Below are 23,082 nucleotides of genomic sequence, written 5' to 3'. Positions count from 1 at the left end.
CTTGGGAGGCTGAGGCAGGAGAATCGCTTGAACCGGGGAGGCAGAGGTTGCAGTGAGCCGAGATTGTGCCATTGAACTCCAGCCCTAGGCAACAAGAGCAAAACTCTGTCCCTGGCACAAAAAAAAAAGAAAGAGAGAGAAAGAAAAGGAAAGAAGGAAGGGAGGGAGGGAGGAAGGAAGGAAGGGAGGAAGGAAGGAAAAAGAAAGAGAAAGAAAGAGAAAGAAAAAAAACAAAGAAAAGAAAAAAGAATGGGCAGGAGGGGAAACTGGTACAAAACTAGAAGATTCTCTTGAGTGAGAGGGAAAAGATGGGAAGATGGAGAAGACGTACAGGATCGTTCTTTTGAACTTGTGATACCTGTTGGGGAAGTTTAATTAAAACTAAGTCTCCTGCCTATCCAGAAAACCTCTCTACAAGGGTGGAAAAGAAAGAAAACTACCTATCTATCTATGTATCTATGTATCTATGTATGTATGTATGTATGTATGTATCTATCTATCTATTTATCTATCTATCTATCTATCTATCTATCTATCTATCTATCTATCTATCTAGAGAGAGGGTCTGGCTCTGTTGCCCAGGCTGGAGTGCAGTAGTGCAGTCCCAGACTACTGCAGCCTCAACCTCCCCAGGGTCAAGTGATCCTCCTACCTCAGCCTCCCAAGTAGCTGAAACTATAGCATGTGCCACCACATCCAGCTACTTTTTGTAGAGAAGAGGCTTTGTCTTTTTCTATTTTTTTTTTTTTTGAGACGGGGTCTTGCTCTGTTGCCCAGGCTGGAGTACAGTGGCGCATTCTCCGCTCACTGCAAACTCTGCCTCCTGGGTTCAAGCGATTTCCAGCTTATTTTTGTATTTGTAGTAGAGACAGGGTTTCACCATGTTGGCCAGGCTGGTCTAGAACTCCTGACCTCAAGTGATCTGTCCGCCTTGGTGTCCCAAAGTACTGAGATTACAGGCATGAGCCACTGTGCCCGGCCTGTTTTCGTGATTTTGCCCAGGCTGTTCTCTAACTCCTGGGTTCAAGTGATTGTCATGCCTCAGCCTCCCAAAGTATTGCAGAGGTATGAGTCACCATGCTCAGCAATTTTTAAAATTATTTATTTATTTAGAGACAGAGTCTTGCTCTGTTGCCAGGCTGGAGTGCAGTGGCGCGATCTCGGCTCACTTTAACCTCCACCTCCAGGGTTCAAGCGGTTCTCTTGCCTCGGCCTCCTGAGTAGCTGGGACTACAGGCCACCATGCCCGGCTAATTTTTGTATTTTTAATAGAGACGGGGTTTCGCCATGTTGGCCAGGATGGTCTGGATCTCTTGACCTTGTGATCCGCCAGCCGCAGCCTCCCAAAGTGCTGGGATTACCGGCGTGAGCAACCGTGCCCAGCCTAAATTATTTATTTTTAATTGTGGGAAATATACATAACATAAAATTTGCCATTTTAACCAGTTTTAAGTGGTTAGTGGCATTGGGTCCACTCACATCACTGTCCAACTGTCACTACCGTCCATCTTCAGGAGGATGAACTCTTTTCATGTTGCAAAACTGCAGCCAGCCAGGTGCGGTGGCTCACACTTGTAATCCCAGCGCTTTGGGAAGCAGAGGCGGGCAGATCACCTGAGGTCAGGAGTTTGAGACCAGCCTGGCCAACAAAGTGAAACCCCATCTCTACTACAAATACAAAAATTAGCTGGGTGTAGTGGCACACGTCTGCAATCCCAGCTACTCAGGAGGCTGAAGCAGGAGAATCGCTTGAACCTGGGAGGCGGAGGTTGCCCTGAGATGAGATGGGGCCTGCTGCACTCCAGCCTGGGCAACAGAGTGAGACTTCATCTCCAAAAAAAAAAAAAAAATTCTTGGGGTTTAAATACGTTCTAGAGGTTTCCATTGGTTACTTAGTGTACGTCCTATGTAAATGAAGAGGCTAAAGTGAAGTTACAAAGTCATTTACTCGGGGTACACCCTATGTAAATGAAGAGGATATTTCCTGTCATGGCTGAAGTGTTTCCATTTGATTTAGTTCTTAGGTTCCCTGCCTCCAGGCCCTGTTATCCCACCTCAGTAGGTCTGTGCACAAGGTCGGGGAGAGGCCCTGGGCACTCTGTGCATGGGGGCCAGAGCTGGGGGAGCCTCCTGCCAGAGGGCCCTCAGGGGTGGGGAGGGAGCAGCCCTGGGGGGCGGGGACAGTCATGGCCACAACCTCAGGCTCTTTTTCCAGGGCAAGCGCATGAGGAAGCAGACGTGGGGCTATTTCCGCAGCAACTGGAACTTTCTGGAGGTGGCCATCATTCTGGCCAGCTGTAGCGCTCTGGCGGTGTTTGTGAAGAGGGCTGTCCTGGCCGAAAGGGACCTCCAGCGCTGCCGGAACCACAGGGAGGAGTAAGTGGCTGTCTCCCCAGCCCCCCAGCTCCCCACACCGGCCCCTCTTCCTGCAGGTCCGTTTGAGGCCCAGGAATCAGAAGGAGGTTTTGGAATGCTGTGGACCCTCAGGGGATAAAGGGGCATTCCTAGTAGACATAACTCTAGCTGCCACCTAGATTCAGGTGTAGGGCCAGCTGCAAGTGAGTATGATTGGAGAGGACTCAGACTGAATAGAACATCTTGTGCAAATCTTCCCAAAACATAGGATCATGGGGCATCCTGCTTAGGCTCTTCTTGGCCTTTTGGGGAGGCCCTTTGCAAGTATTATGGCCCCAGGAAGCTCACCTCTGCTACCATACACTAAGTGTCCCCTATGTGGTAGGCAGGACGTATTCACCTAGGGAATCATCATCAGAATTGATGAAGGTCAGCGTTATCATCGCCCCATTTAACAAAGACATTGAGGGCAGGGTGTGGTGGCTCATGTCTATAATCCCAGCACTTTGGGAGGTCGAGTTGGGCAGATCACTTGAGGTTAGGAGATTGAGACCAGCCTGGCCAACACAGTGAAACCCCAACTCTACTAAAAATGGAAAAATTGCTGGGCACAGTGGCTCACACCTGTAATCCTAACACTTTGGGAGGCCAAGGTGGGTGCATCATTTGAGGTCAGGAGTTCGAGACCAGCCTGGCCAATATGGTGAAACCCCATCTCTACTAAAAATACAAAAATTAGCTGGGCGTGATGGCATGCACCTGGAGTCCCAGCTACTCGGGCGCCTGTAGTCCCAGCCACTGGGGAGGCGGGAGAATCGCTAGAACCGGGGAAGCGGAATTTGCAGTGAGCCAAGATTGCGCCAATGCACTCCAGCCTGGGTGACAGAGGGAGACTAGGTCTCAAAAAAAAACAAAGACATTGAGGCTCAGAGAGGTCATGTGACTTCCCCAAGGCTGCACAGCTAAAATGTGGCAGACAAGTAATTTAAGCCTAACTTGTGTGGCTCCAGGGTCCCCTCCTTGCTTGGAATCATTGGGTTTCTTGACTCATTCGTTTTATAGATACAGCTAACATGTATTGAGTTATTGCTAAATGTCATACACTTTCATATAAACACCACATTACAAGCAGTGTCTCATCTCACCTACACTTGAATCCTCTGGAGTCCTCTAAGAGATGATATTATCACCATCCCTTTTTTTGTTTTGTTTTGTTTTTTGAGACGGACTGTTGCATGATCTCAGCTCGCTGCAACCTCTGCCTCCTGGGTTCAAATCATTCTCCTGCCTCAGCCTCCTCAGTAGCTGGGATTACAAGTGCACACCATCACACCTGGCTAATTTTTGTATTTTTAGTATAGACGGGGTTTCACCATGTTGGCCAGGCTGATCTCAAACTCCTGACCCCGTAATCCGCCCCCCTCGACTTCCCAAAGTGCTGCGATTACAGGCGTGAGCCACCACGCCCAGCCTCATCATCCTTTTTTTTGCAAATGAGGAAATCACGTGTAATGATGCTTGGAGAAGTTAAGTTGCATGAAAAGAAAATAAAATCTTGGGACCCCAATGCAGTCTGCCAAAAGGAAAAAGAAAAATGAAGCTGAAAGTTGAGTCATGCAAGAAACTGCCTTTCGTTTTGTTCCTAAAGAGAGAGTTACAGCTAAAAGGTGGATCTCCACAGGCAGCAGCTCCATGTTCACCTTATCTTATGTGAAGTGCCCACTGACTGAGCATGAGACAAATACATCATTGACTATTCCCCACCTGCTCCTTTTCTCTGGCAACATGTGGATTCAATAGTGTCACCAGACCCTCCCTCTTTCCTCTCTAGCCCGATTTTCTCTTTTAAGTATTGAAGGCTTCAGGCTGGGCACGGTGGCTCACGCCTAATAAAAGAGGGCTTATGGCCCCTTTTATTTGTTTTGAGACGGGGTCTTGCTCTGTCACCCAGGCTGGAGTGCGGTGGTGTGATCACACTTCACTATAGCTTTGATCTCCAGGGCTCATGCGATCCTATCACCTCAGCCTCCTGCGTAGCTGGGACCACAGGCTCACGCTACCACGCTCAGGTAGTTTTCTTTTTTTTTTGAGACGAAGTCTTGCTCTGTCGCCCAGGCTGGAGTGCAGTGGCACCATCTTGGCTCAGCGCAACCTCCACCTCCCAGGTTGAAGCAATTCTCCTCCCTCAGTCTCCTGTGTAGCTGGATTATAGGCGCACGCCACTACGCCCGGCTAATTTTTGTATTTTTGGTAGAGACGGGGTTTCACCATGTTGGGCAGGCTGGTCTCGAACTCCTGACCTCGTGATCTGCCCACCTTGGCCTCCCAAAGTGCTGGGATTACAGCCATGAGCCACCGCGCCTGGCCACTCAGGTAATTTTTAAATTGTCTGTGGAGATGAGGTCTTGCTCTGTTGCCCGAGTTGGTCTTGAACTCCCGGGCTCAAGCGTTCCTCCTGCTTTGGCTTCCCAAAGCGTTGGGATTACAGGCATGAGCCTCCATGCCCAGCCTGCCCTCCTTTATGAAGGCAGTTAGCCGTATTAAAGCATGGTTCTCAACCTTGGCTACATATGAGAATAACTCCAAGGAGACATTAAAAATACTGAAGCCAGGCTGGGTGCGGTGGTTTATGCCTATAATCCTGGCACTTTGGCAGGCCGAGGCGGGCGGATTGCAAGGTCAGGAGTTCAAGACCAGCCTGGCCAACATGATGGAACCCCATCTCTGCTAAAAATACAAAAATTAGCTGGGCATGGTGAAGCGTGCCTACACTCCCAGCTACTCAGGAGTCTGAGGCAGGAGAATCGCTTGTACCCAGGAGGAGGAGGTTGCAGTAAGCCAAGATTGTACCACTGCACTCCAGCCTGGGTAACAGAGCCAGACTCCATCTGAAAAATAAAATAAAATTAAATAAAAGAGGGCTTATGTATTGTTATTTTTTCCATCTATATAAGCAATCAAATGGCAAGAGACAGAATTAGGTCTTCTTTATGTTGTTGTTGTTTTGTTCTGAGACAGAGTTTTGCTCTCGTTGCTCAGGCTGGAGTGTAATGGCGTGATCTCAGCTCACTGCAACCTCTGCATCCTGGGTTGAAGGGATTCTCCTCCCTCAGCCTCCCGAGTAGCTGGGACTACAGGCGCCGGCCACCACGCCCAGCTAATTTTTTGTATTTTTAGTAGAGATGGGGTTTCACCATGCTGGCCAGGCTGGTTGTGAACTCCAGACCTCAGGTGATCCACCGGCCTCGGTCTCCAAAAGTGCTGGGATTGCAGGTGCAAGCCGCCGTGCCCAGCCAGCGTTAGGTCTTTTAAGAGAGACAGGAGAAAGGAGCTGCTGGAGTCAAAGGCGGAAGCAACCGTTTGTACCAGCAACTCCAGTCTGCTCAAAGGGAAGGAAGATTCTGGAAGCCAGGAGATTTAGGTAAAAGGATGGTTGTCACTGAGGCTTGGCCAGTACCCAAGGTGGCAAACCCAGCCTGTGCTTTGTGTCCCTCGGTGTGACCCTGTAGAGAGCTGCCCTGAATAGGTCCAACCTTGGAGGGGAGCACGGGGAAAGCTCTGCAGATCACAGAGCTTCAGGAAGGCAGTGTCACCTTGAGCCTGTTCAAAAAGGCTTTTTCTGTAGAATGGCTAGAAGGCAGGCCTCACAAGTTTTTCTTTTTTCTTTTTTAAGTAATTTCTTTTTTTTTTTTTTATAGAGACAGTAGTCTCACATTGTTCCCCATGCTGATCTCGAACTCCTGGCCTCAAGTGATCTTTCTGCCTCAGCCTCCCAATGTGCTGAGATTGCAGGCATGAGCCACTGCACCTGGCCTCAAATTTTATTTAGGTTCAGGGGGTACATGTGAAGGTTTATTACGTGATGCTGAGGTTTGGGGTGCGAATGACCTCGATACAGAAGTAGTGAGCGCAGTACCCAGCAGTTAGTTTCTCAAGCCTTGCCTGCCTCCCTCCAGTCTTGTAGCCCCCAGTGTCTATTGTTTGCATCTTTATGTCCATGGCTACCTAATGTTTAGCTCCCACTTATAAGTGAGAACATGCAGTATTTGATTTTCTGTTCCTGTGTTATTTTGCTTAGGATAATGGCCTCCAGCTGCATCCATGCAACTGCAAAGGACGTGGTTTTGTTCTTTTTTGTGACTGCAGTTTTTCAGTTAACAAGAAATATCATATGGCTTCATAAAACTTTTATTTATTTTTATTTATTTTTTATTTTTGAGACAGAGTTTTACTCTTGTCACCTAGGCTAGAGTGCAGTGTCATGATCTCGTCTCGCTGCAACTTCTGCCTCCTGGGTTCAAGAGACTCTCTTGCCTCAGCCTTCTAAGTAGCTGGGATTACAGGCATGCGCCACCACGCCTGACCGATTTTTATATTTTTGCTAGAGACAGGGATTCGCCATGTTGGCCAGGCTGGTCTCAAACTCCTGACCTCAGGTGATTTGCCTGCCTTGGCCTCCCAAAGTGCTGGGATTACAGGTGTGAGCCACCATGCCTGGACTGTAAAACTTTTAAAAACAGATCAGAAAAAGAAAAATGTCTTGAGTCCAACATCCCAGAGAAAACCATGTGTTGATTGGTCTGCTGCCGTCTCACTGATGATGGTCATAGCTCACTACAGCTTCAAACCCCTGAACTCAAGTGATCCTCCTGCCTCAGCCTCTTGAGTAGCTAGGATTACCACTGCACACCATGAAGTCCAACTACCATTATCATCTTCATCACCATCACCATCATCTTCAGCATCATCACCATCATCATCAGTGTAATCGTCATTATCACTCTCATACCACAATTCCCAGCTTCCTCCTCCTCCTCCTCCTCCTCATCATCATCACCTACCTGGGGGAACTGGAATGGCTCTTTCCCAGACCTGTTTCTGGACTTGGTGGCCTATGAGATGTTGATAAAACTAATCCCACATCCTGAAATGCCGATAAGTCTAATCTTGCATCTAGATGAGTTCTGGCTGAACTGCTCAAGGTCTCTAGACCCAGCCTTTGCATTTTGGTCCCACAGAGGCATCAGCTTCGGTGAGACAGCAGCAGCTGATGCTGCCCTTGGCTACATCATTGCCTTCCTGGTACTCCTGTCCACAGTGAAGCTTTGGCATCTGCTCAGGTTGAATCCCACAATGAACATGATCACGGCAGCCCTATGCCATGCCTGGGGCGACATTTCGGGCTTTATCATTTTCATCCTTACCATGCTCCTGGCTTACTCCATCGCAGTAAGTATCTGCTTTGGGAAAAGTTTGGGGCGGGTCTCTGCAGAAGCCAAGGCTAATTGGTGGTGGGAAGTGGACAGTTAGGGTTAGGGAGACCCTAGGAACCCAAGGAAGGTGGTGGCTCTTCTAAGTACAGCGTCTCTTCGCTGTGAGCTCATGCACCAGTCATCTCAAATGGCAAAGGCTGGAGAGCTCAGGTGGGTAGGGTGAGGAGGCATAGGCTCTAGTGCTGAAAAGGTCCAGGTTCGGGAAGAATTCCTTTCTGCCTCTAGACCCCTCCTGGATGTGCCAGTTCTCCTGGCTTCCCAACTGGTCAGAAGGCACAGGGCTAACTCCTAGACACACTCAGAGCACTGCTGCCATGCTGCGGGATGGATGGGGCCACCACGTCCTTGAGTTGGGGCAGAGGTGAGGATGCGAAGGTAGATACATCCACAGGGCATGCCAGTGCTTGTTGTCCAAGACATGACTCATGAACTTGGGAGGGCCAATGCCGCTTCACTCAGCACTTTAACACTAAGAGCACATTGACAAACTTGGCCCTGTGTAGAAAAACATAAATGAAAACATTAAATTTTCTTTTTTTCTGTTGAGACGGAGTCTTGTTCTGCTGCCCAGGTTCGAGTGCAGTGGCATGATCTAGGCTCACTGCAACCTCTACCTCCCAGGTTCAAGCGATTCTCTTGCCTCATTATCCTGAGTAGCTGGGATTACAGGTGCGCACCACCATGCCTGGCTAATTTTGCATTTTTAGTAGAGACAGGGTTTTACCATGTTGGTCAGGCTGGTCTCGAACTGACCTGACTTCAGGTGATCCACCCACCTCGGCCTCCCAAAGTGCTGGGATTACAGGCATGAGCGACCGTGCCTGGCTTTTTTTTTTCTTTTTTCTTTTTTTTTTGAGACAGAATCTGACTCTGTTGCCCAAACTGTTGCCGAGTGTCACAATCTTGGCTTACTGCAGCCTCTGCCTCCCAGGTTCAAGTGATTCTCTTGCTTCAGCCTCCTGAGTAGCTGGGACAACAGGCATGTGCCACGACACCTGGCCAATTTTTGTATTTTTGGTAGAAACAGTGTTTCACCATGTTGGCCAGGCTGATCTCAAACTCCTGACATCACGTAATCTGCCTACCTTGGCCTCCCAAAGTGCTCGGATTACAGGTGTGAGCCACTGTGCCCAGCCAAAAACATTAAATTTTCAATTATTTTTTATGATCATGTGAGAAGCAAAGCCCCTCTTACATCCTTGCCCCCACCACATCCTGATGTCCTTCTAAATACACACCCTACTGCCCACCACGTTCCCATGCGAGCCCTGGCCTTCCACTCATCTCTGGCCTTTAGGGCAATCCTGGCCCACTCCCTACCCAGGGCCTTCCCCATTCTCACCCTGGCTCCATCCAGTCTCTTGCCTTCCACTCCTCCCTGATCATCCTATCCCCCAGCCCATCACATCCTAGTCCCCACTCCACCCCAACCCTCACCCCACTCTGCCTCCCTGTCACCTCAGCCTTGACCCCCTTCCATCCCTAGCCCCACCCAATCTTCCTCTCCCACCCTTGGAAACAGGTGGGGTGAACTGAGGGATTGATGGTGGGTGTGTTCTGGAAAGTTGGCGTCTGTGATTTTGGTGAAAGCTCCAGTCTAAATCCTAATGTGGATTTCTTCAGTCCTCCATGCAGTGTCTGGGCTGCAGGGACATTGCAGTGTCCCATGGGACCAAAAGTCATCAACTCAGAGCCAGAGCCTGGGGCTGTTGGGCCTCCCTCTGACACCACAGCCCTGGGAAGGTCTTGGGAGTGAAGGGTTGTGGTGAGAGAAAATGCGGTGAGGGGAGGGCCTCACCCAGGCAGAAGCCCATCGTCCATTCAACCCAGTTCCCCAGAGCCAAGAGTTTGGAGCCACAGAGTGCCCAGACTCATTGTCAGGTATTTGCACCACATCTGGGGAACACAGTGGTGGCTTAGCAGGTGGCTACATGAGCCCCAGAGGCACCCTGGGCACTCCCTCATCCTAGTGGGCACAAAGATAGACATCATCAACAGGCCATGGACACTATAAAGGTCCTGGACAAGGTTATCCAGGCAGCACTTCCAGAAACATGACACACACATGCACATGGATGCACACACGTGCACACCTACACACATGCACACGTATACACATACACACGCACATATATACACACATGCACACATGCACTTGCATACATGTACACACATACAAATATAGACACACATATGCACACACATAAACATTACACATGGATACACACACATATATACACATGCATGTGCACACAAATACACTGCACATAGATACACACATACACATATATACACATACATACACACAAGTACATATATGCAGATATTGATGCCCACAGGCATACACATGTACACTCTCACACAGACACATGTGTGGTCTTGCACGCACAGACCCACAGAGAGAAACACATGCATGCCATATAGAACCAGTTATGGACCGGGTGCAGTGGCTCACGCCCATAATCCTATCACTTTGGGAGGCCAAGGTGGGTGGATCACCTGAGATCCGGAGTTCGAGGCCAGCCTGACCAACATGGTGAAACCCTGTGTCAACAAAAAACATAAAAATTAGCCAGACATGGTGGTGTGTGCCTGTAGTCCCAGCCACTTGTGAGACTGAGGCAGGAGAATCGCTTGAACCCAGGAGGCGGAGGCTGCAGTGAGCCCAGAATGAACTATTGTACTCCAGCCTGGGTGACAGAGCAAGACTCCATCTCACAAAAAAACAAACAAAAACCAGTTGGGTACACACACCCACCTGCACACCCCTGTAGGTATAGTAGCTTGATCAGCCCGGCCAGGGCAGTGGCTGACACAGACCACCCACCCCGCTGTGAAACAGCAGGCTTTGTGGGCCTTGGCAGCCTCCTTCCCTATTCATGAGAATTCTTTCCATGACAGTCAAACTTAATATTTGGTTGGAAACTCCGTTCCTACAAAACCCTCTTTGATGCGGCGGAGACGATGATCAGCCTTCAGTTGGGAATCTTCAACTACGAGGAGGTAATGGGGTGAGGGCATGGGTGCTGCCATCTACACTGAGCCTCTAGGAAGATTAGAAAAAGCACTCCCTGTCCACCCCGCCCCGTGCCATCCCTTGGGCCCATGGCCTGGCAAGCACCAGGCAAGTTTGGACAAACCGAAATGTTCCCCGTCCTGTAGGTGGATACCTCTGCTAGAGCCCGCAGCTTGCCCTTGGGACCCCTGCTCACAGAGGAACATCTGGCGCTGGCTACTCAGCGGAGGGCTGTACAGGGGTCTCCCTAAGGAAACACCCCCTACCCTGGGCAGAAAGGGCAGCCGTCTTTGGAGGTGGCAGCCGTGGAAAGTGAGGGGCTGCCCATTCTCTCCTTGCCCAGCTCTCTCAGCGCCAGGCAGAGGGGACCTTCCGGGCTCCAGGCTCTGGCTAGCTCTAAGGACCATTTTCCCTCTGAGGGTTCCCATTAGGGGAAGTTGCTGCTGGGACCCAGGACACTGGATGACTCTGGCTTTCTTTCTGACAGGTCCTGGACTATAGCCCAGTGCTTGGCTCCTTCCTCATTGGGTCCTGCATCGTTTTTATGACATTTGTGGTGCTGAACCTGTTTATCTCTGTCATCCTGGTGGCCTTCAGTGAGGAGCAAAAATTCAATCAGGTGAGTTGCTTTGGCCTATTCCTCATTAGTCATTGAACTATGAAGAGGCTGGAGCGGTGTTAGACTTTAGGGTACTTGAGAGATCATTGTAGCTCAGAGCCCTCATTTAACAGGAGGGGAAACTGAGGCATAGACAGAAGACATTAATTTCCCAAAATGACAAGCAAGTGAGGGGCAGGGCTAGGACCAGAGCTGGGTCTCCTGATTCCCAATGTAAGACTCTGTTTGCGACACCAGTGATCTCCACCCTGAGTACACCTTAGAATCACCTGGGGCCTTTTGGAAACAACAGCTGCCCCGCCAGAGGCCAATACCAACAGAGACTAATACCAACAGAGACCAACACCAACAGAGACCAACACCAACAGAGACCAACACCAACAGAGACTAATACCAACAGAGGAGACCAACACCAACAGAGGAGACCAACACCAACAGAGACCAACACCAACAGAGACCAACACCAACAGAGACCCAACACCAACAGAGACCAATACCAACAGAGACCAATACCAACAGAGACTAATACCAACAGAGACCAACACCAACAGAGACCAACACCAACAGAGACTAACACCAACAGAGACCAACACCAACAGAGACCAACACCAACAGAGACCAACACCAACAGAGACTAATACCAACAGAGACCAACACCAACAGAGACTAACACCAACAGAGACCAACACCAACAGGGACCAACACCAACAGAGACCAACACCAACAGAGACCAACACCAACAGGGACCACCAACACCAACACCAGCAGAGACCAACACCAACAGGGACCAACACCAACCAGAGACTAACACCAACAGAGACTAATACCAACAGAGACCAACACCAACAGAGACTAATACCAACAGAGACCAACACCAACAGAGACCAACACCAACAGAATCTCTGGGAGAATGAGCCAGCCCTTGGTATGTTTGAAATCTTTTTGGGTAACTTTCTTTTTTCTTGAGACGGAGTTTTTGCTCTTGTTGCCCAGGGTGGAGTGCAATGGCACAATCTTGGCTCACTGTAACCTCCACCTCCTGGGTTCATGCGATTCTCCTGCCTCAGCCTCCCAAGTAGCTGGGATTACAGGCATGTGCCACCACATCTGGCTAATTTTTTGTATTCAGTACAGACGGGGTTTCACCATGTTGGTCAGGCTGGTCTTGAACTCCTGACCTCAGGTGATCCACCAATCTCGGCCTCCCAAAGCGCTGGGATTACAGGCATGAGCTACCACGCCCAACCCTCTCTTTGGGTAATTTTAAGGTTAATGAACAGCCAAGGTCGAAAACCCATACTACGCTCCAAAACCTCAACCCACGTCGTTATGGCTCGGAGGGCAACAAGCCGGGCACTCGTGGTCGACCCCCACCCGTGGAAGAGTCGGCCTGCTGGGCTGCCTGCAGGAAAAGGGATATGAGCACACAGACTGCAGGTTAATAACAGCCACCAGCACCACCCACACAGCGCTCTCTTCACATCTGAAGTTGTGCTGAAGGCTTCGCACATTTTATTTAATCCTCAAAACAGCTCCCTGAAGTAGGTATAATTATTCACAACGTACAGAGAAGGCAACCAAGGCTCACAGAGATGAAATCATTTACCTAGAACCACAGAGTTAGAAAGTAGGAAAAGGGGATTTCAACCTGGGTCTGTCTGACTTGGATGTATGGTTTTGTTTTGTTTTGTTTTTTCCTGCCCTTCTGAAGGTATGACTGTGTGAAGGGTGACGTATTATGCAGCTCACCCTTCCTGTCCCAGTTGAAAGATTCTTTCAATCTGTATGCCTAAGCCAGGTGTGATGGCACACACCTGTAGTCCTAGCTACAGAAGAGGCTGAGGTGGGAGGATCACTTGAGCCCAGGAGATGGAGGCTGCAGTGAGCTGTGATCATGCCACTGCACTCCAGCCTGGGTGACAAAGCAAGATACTGTTTCAAAAGAAAAAAAAGAAAAATCTGCATGTCTAACAAAGACACTCTTCTTTGAACTTCTTCATTTCTATACAAGAGCAGCAATTTGATATTGTTGTTTTTCTAAATTGTAGACGATTTCATAAAGGTGACATACTCCATCATGTTAAAGGATCATTGTAAAGAGTTATGTTTCTTGGAAACCAGAAAATTATTGCCCACAGGATTCAAGAATGCTAAGAATGCTGCCCCTCTTCTGTTGCTAAATGGTCTCTGGTACACTTGTAACATGTGTCCTGGATCTGTGTTTGGAAAGGAAATACAAATTTTTATTTCTACTAAACTCTCACTTAACACAGAGCACTTCTGTGACCAAATGTGTGGAGATTTTCTCCACATACCAATCAATTCTCCAGCAGACACCAACTGGGTATCTTATACCGATTGGGCATCCCTAATCCAAAAATCAGAAATCCAGAAAGCTCCAAAATCCAAAATTGTTTGCATGCTCACATGAGGTGACACATGGAAAATTCCACACAAAACTACTTAATACAAATTTTGTTTCATGCACAAAATTATTGAAAATACTGAGCCAGTGTTCACTTCCGCAGCACATATGCTAAAATCAGAATGATACAGAGAAGATCAGCATGACCCCTGTGCAAGGAGGTCATGCAAATTCACGAAGTGTTTCATATTTTTAATATAATTTTAAAATAAAAAAACAATATACTGGACTGGGTCCGGTGGCTTATGCCTGCAATCCCAGCACTTTGGGAAGCTGAGACCGGAGAATCACTTGAGGCCAGGAGTTTAAGACCAGCCCGGGCAATATAGAAAGACCCTATCTGTGCAAAAAATACAAAAATTAGCTGGGCCTGGTGGCTTGTGCCTCTTGTTCTAGCTACTTGGGAAGATAGCTTGAGCCCAGGATGCAGTAGGCCATGATTGCACCACTGCTGTCCAGCCTGCGCAACAGAGCAAGACACTATCTCTAAAATAGAAATAAAAATTAAAAATACATATTCTATAGAATTACCTCCAGGCTATGTGTATAAGGTGTTTATAAATATGAATAAATTTCCTGTTTAGTCTTGGGTCCCATTCCCAAGATACCTCATTATGCATATTCCAAAATCTGAAAAAATCTGAAACACAAAACACTTGTCATCCCAAGCATTTCGGATGAGGGATACTCAACCTGTATAACAACTATTTACATAGCATTTACATTGTGTTAAGTATTGTAAGTGCTTAATGGTACTTATAGGCCAGGTGCAGTGGCTCACGCCTGTAATCCCAGCGCTTTGGGGGGCTGAGGCTGGCTGATCACCTGAGGTCAGGAGTTCAAGACCAATATGGAGAAACCCCGTCTCTACTAAAAGTACAAAATTAGCCTGGCATAGTGGTGCATGCCTGTAATCTCAGCTACTCGGGAGGCTGAGGCAGGAGAATTGCTTGAACCTGGGAGACAGAGGTTGCAGTGAGCCGAGATCGCACCATTGCACTCCAGCCTGGGCAACAAGAGCAAAACTCCATCTCAAAAAAAAAGAAAAAATAACGTACTTATAGATGATGACTTAAAATATACAGGAGAATGTGTGTGGGTTATATGTAAATATTATGGCTTTTTTTTTTTTTTTTAAATCAGAGACTTGACCATCCAAGGATTTTCTAGTGACCTGCCCCATCCTGAAGCTATCTAGGGGCCTGCCCTAAGTCGCTCATTAGCAAAAACTCAGATGTGATGAAAGGGGGCTCTTTATGAATAGCAAAAGACACTCCTATTATTAGTAAATTCTGAGGGTTTCAGGAGCTCTGTGATGGGAACCGAGGTCAAGGATCAAATATGGTTCATATAATACCACAATGCCTTTGTCTTGCAGAAAGATTTGATACATTAAAAACAATTTTGTAGTGTTGGGGAAATGTTTTCATTTTAGCAAGGAAGCAGAGAGCATTGCTAGGTCTGATGCCCAGGTACTCCAACTGTACCTTAATTTGGAGGTGCAATTAGGTAGCCACCTTTAATTAAAGTTACTTTCTCGGAGTAGGTTCCTTCTATCAGAAGACTGAAGTTGTCCATTGTAAATAAATTTTTTTTTAACAATGAAGATGTATTTCAGGTGCCATAAAATTAGCCATTTTAAATCATACAATTAAACGTTTTTTAGTATATTCACAGAGTTGTGCAAACATCGTCACTAATTCCAGAATATTTTCTTTCTTTCTTTTTTTTTGAGACAGCGTCTCCCTCCGTCGCCCAGGCTGGAGTGCAGTGGCAGATCTTGGCTCACTGCAACCTCCACCTCCCGGGTTTAAGCGATTCTCCTGCCTCAGCCTCCCAAGTAGCTGGGACAACAGGAGCACGCCACCATGCCTGGCTAATTTTTTGTATTTTTAGTAGAAGCGGGGTTTCACCATGTTAGCCAGGCTGGTCTCGAACTTCTGACCTTGTGATTTGCCTGCCTCAGCCTTGCAAAGTGTTGGGATTACAGGTATTAGCCACCACACCCGGCCTTCTTTTTTTTTTTTTTAGTAGAGACAGGGTTTTGCTATGTGGCCCAGCTTGTTCTCAAACTCCTAGGCTCAAGCAATCCACCCGCCTTGGCTTCCCGAAGTGCTAGGATTACAGGTGTGAGCCACTACACCCAGCCCCAGAACATTTTCTTTTTCTTTTTTTCTTTTCTTTTCTGTTATTTGTTTGTTTGTTTTGTATTTTGTTTTGTTTTGTTTTGAGCCAGAGTCTTGCTCCGTCACCCAGGCTAGAGTGCAGTGGCGTGATCTTGGCTCACTGCAACCTCCTCCTCCCAAGTTCAAGTGATTCTCCTGCCTCAGCCTCCTGAGTAGCTGGGATTACAAGTGCCCACCACCACACCCAGCTATTTTTTGTATTTGTAGTAGAGATGGGTTTTACCATGTTGGCCAGGGTGGTCTCGAACTCCTGATCTCAGGTGATCTGCCAGCCTCGGCCTCCCAAAGTGCTGAGATTACAGGTGTGAGCCACTGCGCCTGGGCCCAGAACATTTTCAATACCACAAAGAAGCCCCCTACCCATTAATAATCACCTCCCATGTCCATGCCTCCAGCCCCTGGCAACCACTAATCTACGTTCTATTTCTTGGGATTTGCCTATTCTGGAAATTCATATTCATGTAAATGAGCTCGGACAATACGTGGCCTTTTGTGTCTGGCTTATTTCATTTAGCATCGTGTCTTCAAGATTCATCCGTCTCGTAGGGTGTATCCACATGTCATTCCTTCTTAGGGCTGAGTCATATTCCATTGTGTAGATATAACAACGATGCGCTTATCCGTTCCTCAGCTGATGGGTATTTGGGTTGTTTCCGTATTTTGGCTTTTACAAACAATGCTGCTATGAACATTTTGTGGGCAGAATTTCATATGGACTTGTGTTTTCACTTCTCTTGGGCATATACCTGGAAGTGAAATTTCTGGGTTGCACAGTAACTCTTTAATTGTTTGAAGACCTGCCACACTGTTTTCTGAAGCAGCTGTACCATTTTAAATCCCCAGCAGCAATGTGCAGGACCTTTGTACATGAATTCTTCTGTTTGTTTGTTTGCTTGCTTGCTTTTGAGAAAGGGGCTTGCTCTGTCGCACTGGCTGCAGTGCAGTGGTGCAATCTTGACTCACTGAAACCTCAGCCTTCCGGACTCAAACCATCCCCCCACCTCAGCCTTCCCAGTAGCTGGGACTGCACTACGCCTGGCTAACATTTTTGTATTTTTGGTAGAGATGGGGTTTCCCTATGTTGGCTGGGCTGGTCTCAAATTTCTGGGCTCAAGTGACCTGCCTGCCTCAGCCTCCCACAGTGCTAGAATTATAGGTGTGAACCATCACACCTGGCCTGATTTTTAAACATTCTTCTTTTTTTTTTTTTTTTTTGAGATGGAGTTTTGCTCTTGTTGCCAGGCAGGAGGGCAATGGCAACTGATCTCAGCTCACTGCAACCTCTGCCACCTGGGTTCAAGCAATTCTCGTGCCTCAGCCTCCCAAGTAGCTGGGATTATAGGCATGTGCCCACCATGCCCAGCTAATTTTGTATTTTTAGTAGAGATGGGGTTTCACCATGTTGGTCAGGCTGGTCTCCAACTGCTGACCTCAGGTGATCTGTCCACCTCGGCCTCCCAAAGTGCTGGGATTACAGGTGCGAGCCACCACTCCCGGCTGTGATTTTTAAAATTATTTGTAGCGATGGGGTCTCACTATGTTGCCTAGGATGGACTTGAGCTCCTAGGATCAAGCAATCTTCTCACCTTGGCCTCCCCAAATCCTGGGATTATAGATATAAGCCCCTGTGCTCAGCCTGTACATAAGTTCTTAACAGTCTCTGTTGGGGTGGTAGAGCGCATTTTCTGACGAGTTTACTGAACGTGCCTGGTTGGTACCTGTATCCCTTATCTGAAGTCTGCCATTCCTGTTTCCTGGAAGCTGTTCTTTCTTTGCTTTAAGTCACTCTGAAATATGTATATATGGGTGAGAAGTGTGGGAAAGCCAGAGAGAAACACCAGTTTAATTTTTCATTCCCAGAACTTCCTCTCGTACCAGGCTAGGCCAGGAGGTAAACAGAGCAAGCAGAAGGAATAATAATAAAGAACTACGAGGCCAGGTGCAGTGGCTCACGCCTCTAATCCTAACACTTTGGGAGGCCGAGGTGGGTGAATCACCTGAGGTCAGGAGTTCGAGACCAGCCCCGCCAACATGGTGAAACCCTGTCTCTACCAAAGATACAAAAATTAGCTGGGCGTTGTGGTGCGTGCCTATAATCCCAGCTACTCAGGAGGCTGAGGCAGGAGAATAGCTGGAATCCAGGAGGCGGAGGCTGCAGTGAGCTGAGATTGAGCCACTGCACTCCAGCCTGGGCGACAGAGCTAGAATCTGTCTCAAAAAAAAAAAAGAAAAAAAAAAAAAAAAGAAAAGAGCCACCACCAACACTCTGACCTAGAGGAAAAGGGGAGATGCTCATCTCAGAAGAGGGCCCGCATGCTGTTTAATTTCAGGCTCAGCCGCCCAGCCGAGGCTTACTCTGCACTGGCTTGGGAATTTGAAATGTTGCAGTGAAAACTCAGTCATCCTCAACAGAGAGGAGGAGGGAGCCCACTGAGGATCAAGGATGGAGCACACACCCTTGGGATTCCCAGAGGGAGGGCTTTCCACCCTAAAACAGCTCTGAACAGCGAAGTAACCTAGGCTGAGACCAAACTGGACAATAAAACTGTGATTTCGGCTGGGCATGATGCGATGGCTCAAGCCTGTAATCATCCCAGCACTTTGGGATGCCGAGGCAGGTGGATCACTAGACGCCAGGAGTTTGAGACCTGCCTGGCCAACATGGTGAAACTCTCTCTCTACTAAAAATACAAAAATTAGCTCAGCTTGGTGGCAGGTGCCTGTAATCCCAGCTACGTGGGAGGCTGAGGCAGGAGAATCGCTTGAACTCGGGAGGCAGAAGTTGCAGTGAGCCAAGATTGCGCGACTGCACTCCAGCCTGGGTGACACAGCGAGACTCCATCCCAAACGATAACATAAAATAAATAAAAATAAAAACTGTGATTTCCCCTTAGAAAGAAAAGCCCCCAAAGAGGATGGTTCTATGTGCATTGCCTGGTTCTTTGTCTTGCAGCCGTCGGAGGAAGGGGAGATCGTAGATTTGCTGCTGATGAAAATACTCAGTTTCCTGGGCATTAAGTGTAAGAGAGAGGAGCCTGGAAGCAGCAGGGAGCAGCCTGGGTCCCTGTCCCAGACTCGCCGCTCTCAACTAGCACAAGCTTTGCCCAAGGTCTAAGCTGTTCGTCCACACGCCGCCATCTACCAGTGGGGACGCCCAGGGCCTCGGGCCTACGCTTACCAGCGACTCTATAGTCTCTCTAGGTCATAGTTTTCGTGTCCATTGAAGAATTACCAAGTCCAGCAAGTAAAAAAAATTAGAATAACAGAGACATATATAAAATTGCCAATACTATGAGAGCGTCTTTGTTCAAATGTATTTCCCCTTATTATAAACAAAGCAAATATTACATGGAGTTTGGAAAAAACAATTTCCTGCACAGACTAATTATTTCGTCTTTTTAGTCGTCGAGGGTTGCTTTTGAATGATTCTAGTTCAGGGTTTCTCAAACTGTCTGAGAGATGCTAATGGATGCTCTATTAGTTTCCCAGAACAAAGTGTCACAAACTGAGTGGCTTAAAACAACAGAAATGTATTCTGTCCCAGCTCTGGAGCCTGGAAGTGTGCAATCAAAATGTTGGCAGCGGCCGGGCCTGGTGGCCCATGCCCCTAATCCCAGCACTTTGGGAGGCCGAGGCGTGCAGATCACTTGAGGCCAGGAGTTCGAGACCAGGCTGGCCAACATGGTGAAACCCTGTCTCTACTAAAAATACAAAAATTAGCCAGGTGTGGTGGCGGGCGCCTGTAGTTCCAGCTACTCAGGAGGCTGAGGCAGGAGAATGGTTTGAACCCAGGAGGCGGAGGTTGAAGTGAGCCTAGGTGGCATCACTGTACTCCAGCCTGGGCAACAGAGCACAACTCCATCTCACAAAAAAGAAAGAAAGAAAGAAAGAAAAAAGACGCTGGCAGTGCCATGCTCCCTCTGAGGGCTCGAGGTAAGAATCCTTCCTGCCTCTTACAGCTTTTGGTGTTGGCCAGCAAGCCTTGGTGTCCCTCAGCTTCTAGATGCATCACTCCCAGATAGGAAGAAGCTTGCTAGGATCCTCTATTCCTTCTCCTCTTCTCAGGACACCAGCCATATTGGATTAAGGGCCCACCCTAGTCCAGGGTGACCTCATCTGAACTAATTATAATACATCTGCAGGGATCTTGTTTCCCAGTATGGTTACATCTGAAGAACTGGGACTTAGGACATTGACGTATCTCTTTAGGAGCCACAATTCAAACCAGAACAGGTGTCATTCCTCCAAAAATGTTTCTGGGTCAAATAAATATGGGGAATACTGGGTTATAAAAATTTTTGTTTGTTTGTTTGTTTGAGACAGGGTCTCGCTCTGTTGCCCAGGCTGGAATGCAGTGGCATGATTTCAGCTCACTGCAACCTCTGCCTCCCGGGAACAAATGATTCTTGTGTCTCAGGCTTCCCAGTATCTGGGACTACAGGCACACAAGAGCATGCCTAGGTAAATTTTGTATTTTTTTGTAGAGACGGGGTTTCACCGTGTTGGCCAGGCTGGTCTTGAACTCCTGGCCTCAAGTGATCTGCCCACCTAGGCCTCCCATAGTGCTGGGATTACAGGTGCGAGCCACTGCACCCAGTCTACTGTATTGTTATAAGAGGAAAAGATGTCTGTCAGCTCAAAGAGATGAATGGGCCCCTCTCAAAACACCTGGAAGAAATGACCACCTGCAATTTTCCAGAGCTTATACTCAATGGGCAGTAAGATGACCTTTAAAATCTCAAACCAGGAGGTTACAAAGATTACTAGGTTGAAAAATAAAAAAAAAATTTTGACTGTCTTCAGTGCTTTTTACCAAAAGAAAAGCACACATCAGATTTTTTGGTGGAAGGGCCTGTTTGCTGCCCATACGTTGATGTTGATGTGTGATCTTTTTCTTCCCATCATATGAGTTAGTGGAGCTGAGGATAAATATGTTAGGGTGTAAGTGGAACGATGCTGCACTGGCTTGTAATGAAACAACAATAGAAAACAAAATCTTGACATTAGAGAAGGTAGCCAAGATCTATAGTGCAGGGTGGACCAGCGTGATCCAGTCAGCATCCCAAACGAAGGCAAGTGGAGCACAGCTTAAGAGCAGTTGCTGGCCAGGCATAGTGGTTCATGCCTGTAATCCCAGCGCTTTGGAAGGCCGAGGCGGGCGGATCACGAGGTCAGGAGTTCGAGACCAGCTTGGCCAACATAGTGAAACATCGTCTCTACTAAAAATACAAAAATTAGCCGGGCATGGTGGTGCGTAGTCCTGTAGTCCCAGCCACTCGGGAAGCTGAGGCAGGAGAATCGCTTGAACCCGGGAGACAGAGGTTGCAGTGAGCCAAGATCACGCCACTACACACCAGCTTGGGCAACAGAGCTAGACTTCGTCTCAAAAAAAGAAAAAAAAAAAAAAGAACAGTTGCTTTCCAATCAGTGTAGAGGCCAAGGTCTACTACTGACACCTAGGAGCTACTTAAGCCACAAAAACGCCTCCCCGATCCCACTCCTGGGAAGCGCCTTAACCTCTGAGCCTCATCTATGAAATGAGTGTGAAACCTGCCAGAAAGAGGTTTGGATAGGATTAAAAAGATGGGTGCATAGTGCCAGCAAAGGCTCAATAGATGGGAATGATTTGCTCAAAAGAAATTGGGCATGACGGCCCTTGCAAGCCACTGCACAAATGTGGTGGCAACCCTAAGTTCATAGCAGGGCAGAAGCTCAGTGCAACAACGTATGGGCTCCCCAAACACACACACACTCCACGGTGTGCACCCTGTGGTACTGTTTGAGGTGTCTGAACAAGAACAACTCCATTTTGAATATGGGCTGGGTAAAATGAGGCTGAGACTTGGTGGGCTGCATTCCCAGGAGGTTAGGCATTCTTTTTATTTTTATTTTTTTCTGAAGCAGAGTCTTGCTCTGTCACCCAGGCTGGAGTGCAGTGGCGTGATCTCGGCTCACTGCAACCTCTGCCTCCCAGGCTCAAGTGATTCTCGTGCCTCAGCCTCCTGAGTAGCTGGGATTACAGGCGCCTGCCACCATGCCTGGCTAAATTTTGGATTTATAGTAGAGATGGGGTTTCTCCATGTTGGCCAGGTTGGTCTCGAACTCCTGATCTCAAGTGATTCACCTAACTCACTTAGTCACAGGATGAGCTAGGGTTGGCACAAGATACAGGTCACAAAGGCCTTGCTGATAAAATAGGATGCAGTAAAGGAGCCGGCCAAAACTCACCAAAACCAAGATGGCTACCTCTGGCAGGTCTCACTGCTCACTATACTCTAATTACAATGCATTAGCATGTTAAAAAAACACTCCTACCAGCGTCATGACAGTTTACAAATGCCATGGCAACGTCCAGAGAAGTTACCCTATAGTCTAAAAAGCAGAGGAACCCTTAGTTCTAGGAAATCCCTGCCCCTTTTCTGGAGAACTCTTGAATAATCCACCACTTATTTAGCATATAATCAAGAAATCACTATAAGTATACTCAGTCGAGAAGCCACACTGCTGCTCTGTCTACGGAGAAGCCATTCTTTCTTTACTTCTCTAATAAACGTGCTTTCACTTTATAGACTTGTCCCAAATTCTTTCTTGCATGAGGTCCAAAAACCCTCTCTTGGGGTCTGGATTGGGAGCCCTTTCTGGTAACAGTACTAAAGGTGTGTGTGCAGCTTAAAGTGTTTTTCAGAACAGTATTTCTTTGCTGACTCATGGCCACTCCAAAAAATCTGTGTTAAAGGTGAGGTCTTTCCCAGAACCTAATTTTTTTCTGACTTCTTGGATTGGGATGATGACTTCGGCTTTTCTCGGAAGGCCTTGGTCACAGCACTGGCTGATGAAACAAGGAATTGTGCACACTGGGTCTCAGCTCTCTGCATTTTGAATATTTCTGCATTAGTGACTGGCCTGGGTCCAGTCTCCACCAAGAAGCCACTTCTGACCCTTGGACAAGTCTTTACTCCTTTTTAAGTAAGCTTCTGGATTCTGCCGGTCATGTTTGGGATCCCTGGGACTCTTTGAGACAGGAACGATACAGAGCAGTTGCAGGAGAATAGAAACTTCCAGGCTGCAGTTCTATGCAACAAAACGAAACTGTTGAACCAGCTGCACAAGCTATGGGCTAAGACCCTGGAAAACCAGGGTGTGGGCCAAGCTGGCTAAAACTAGCTGGACCCAACGTGGTGCTGGCTTTGACCTAGGCTTCACCTAGG

The 23,082-nt window shown here is 47.9% G+C and overlaps 1 protein-coding gene and 1 non-coding gene across 2 annotated transcripts in view; both read left to right on the top strand.

Annotated features, from left to right (window-relative positions):
• LOC100586182 (polycystic kidney disease protein 1-like 2) overlaps positions 1-19,237 on the top strand; it is a 120,368-nt gene extending 101,131 nt beyond the window's left edge. Inside the window, exons 39-43 of the mRNA XM_030823728.1 lie at positions 2,216-2,376; positions 7,374-7,584; positions 10,530-10,631; positions 11,132-11,263; positions 18,828-19,237. Of these exons, the coding sequence (XP_030679588.1) occupies positions 2,216-2,376; positions 7,374-7,584; positions 10,530-10,631; positions 11,132-11,263; positions 18,828-18,989 (768 nt within the window). The 3' untranslated portion in view covers positions 18,990-19,237. The remainder of the gene's footprint in view (positions 1-2,215; positions 2,377-7,373; positions 7,585-10,529; positions 10,632-11,131; positions 11,264-18,827) is intronic.
• Positions 13,776-13,882, top strand: LOC115831772. Its single transcript, XR_004027269.1, has one exon. It is a non-coding gene; the product is annotated as a U6 spliceosomal RNA (small nuclear RNA).
• Positions 19,238-23,082: the final 3,845 nt, after the last annotated feature.

The sequence above is a fragment of the Nomascus leucogenys genome, chromosome 2 (assembly GCF_006542625.1).
Source record: "Nomascus leucogenys isolate Asia chromosome 2, Asia_NLE_v1, whole genome shotgun sequence".
Lineage (NCBI taxonomy): Eukaryota > Metazoa > Chordata > Mammalia > Primates > Hylobatidae > Nomascus > Nomascus leucogenys.
This window is presented reverse-complemented; position numbering and strand designations above follow the sequence as displayed.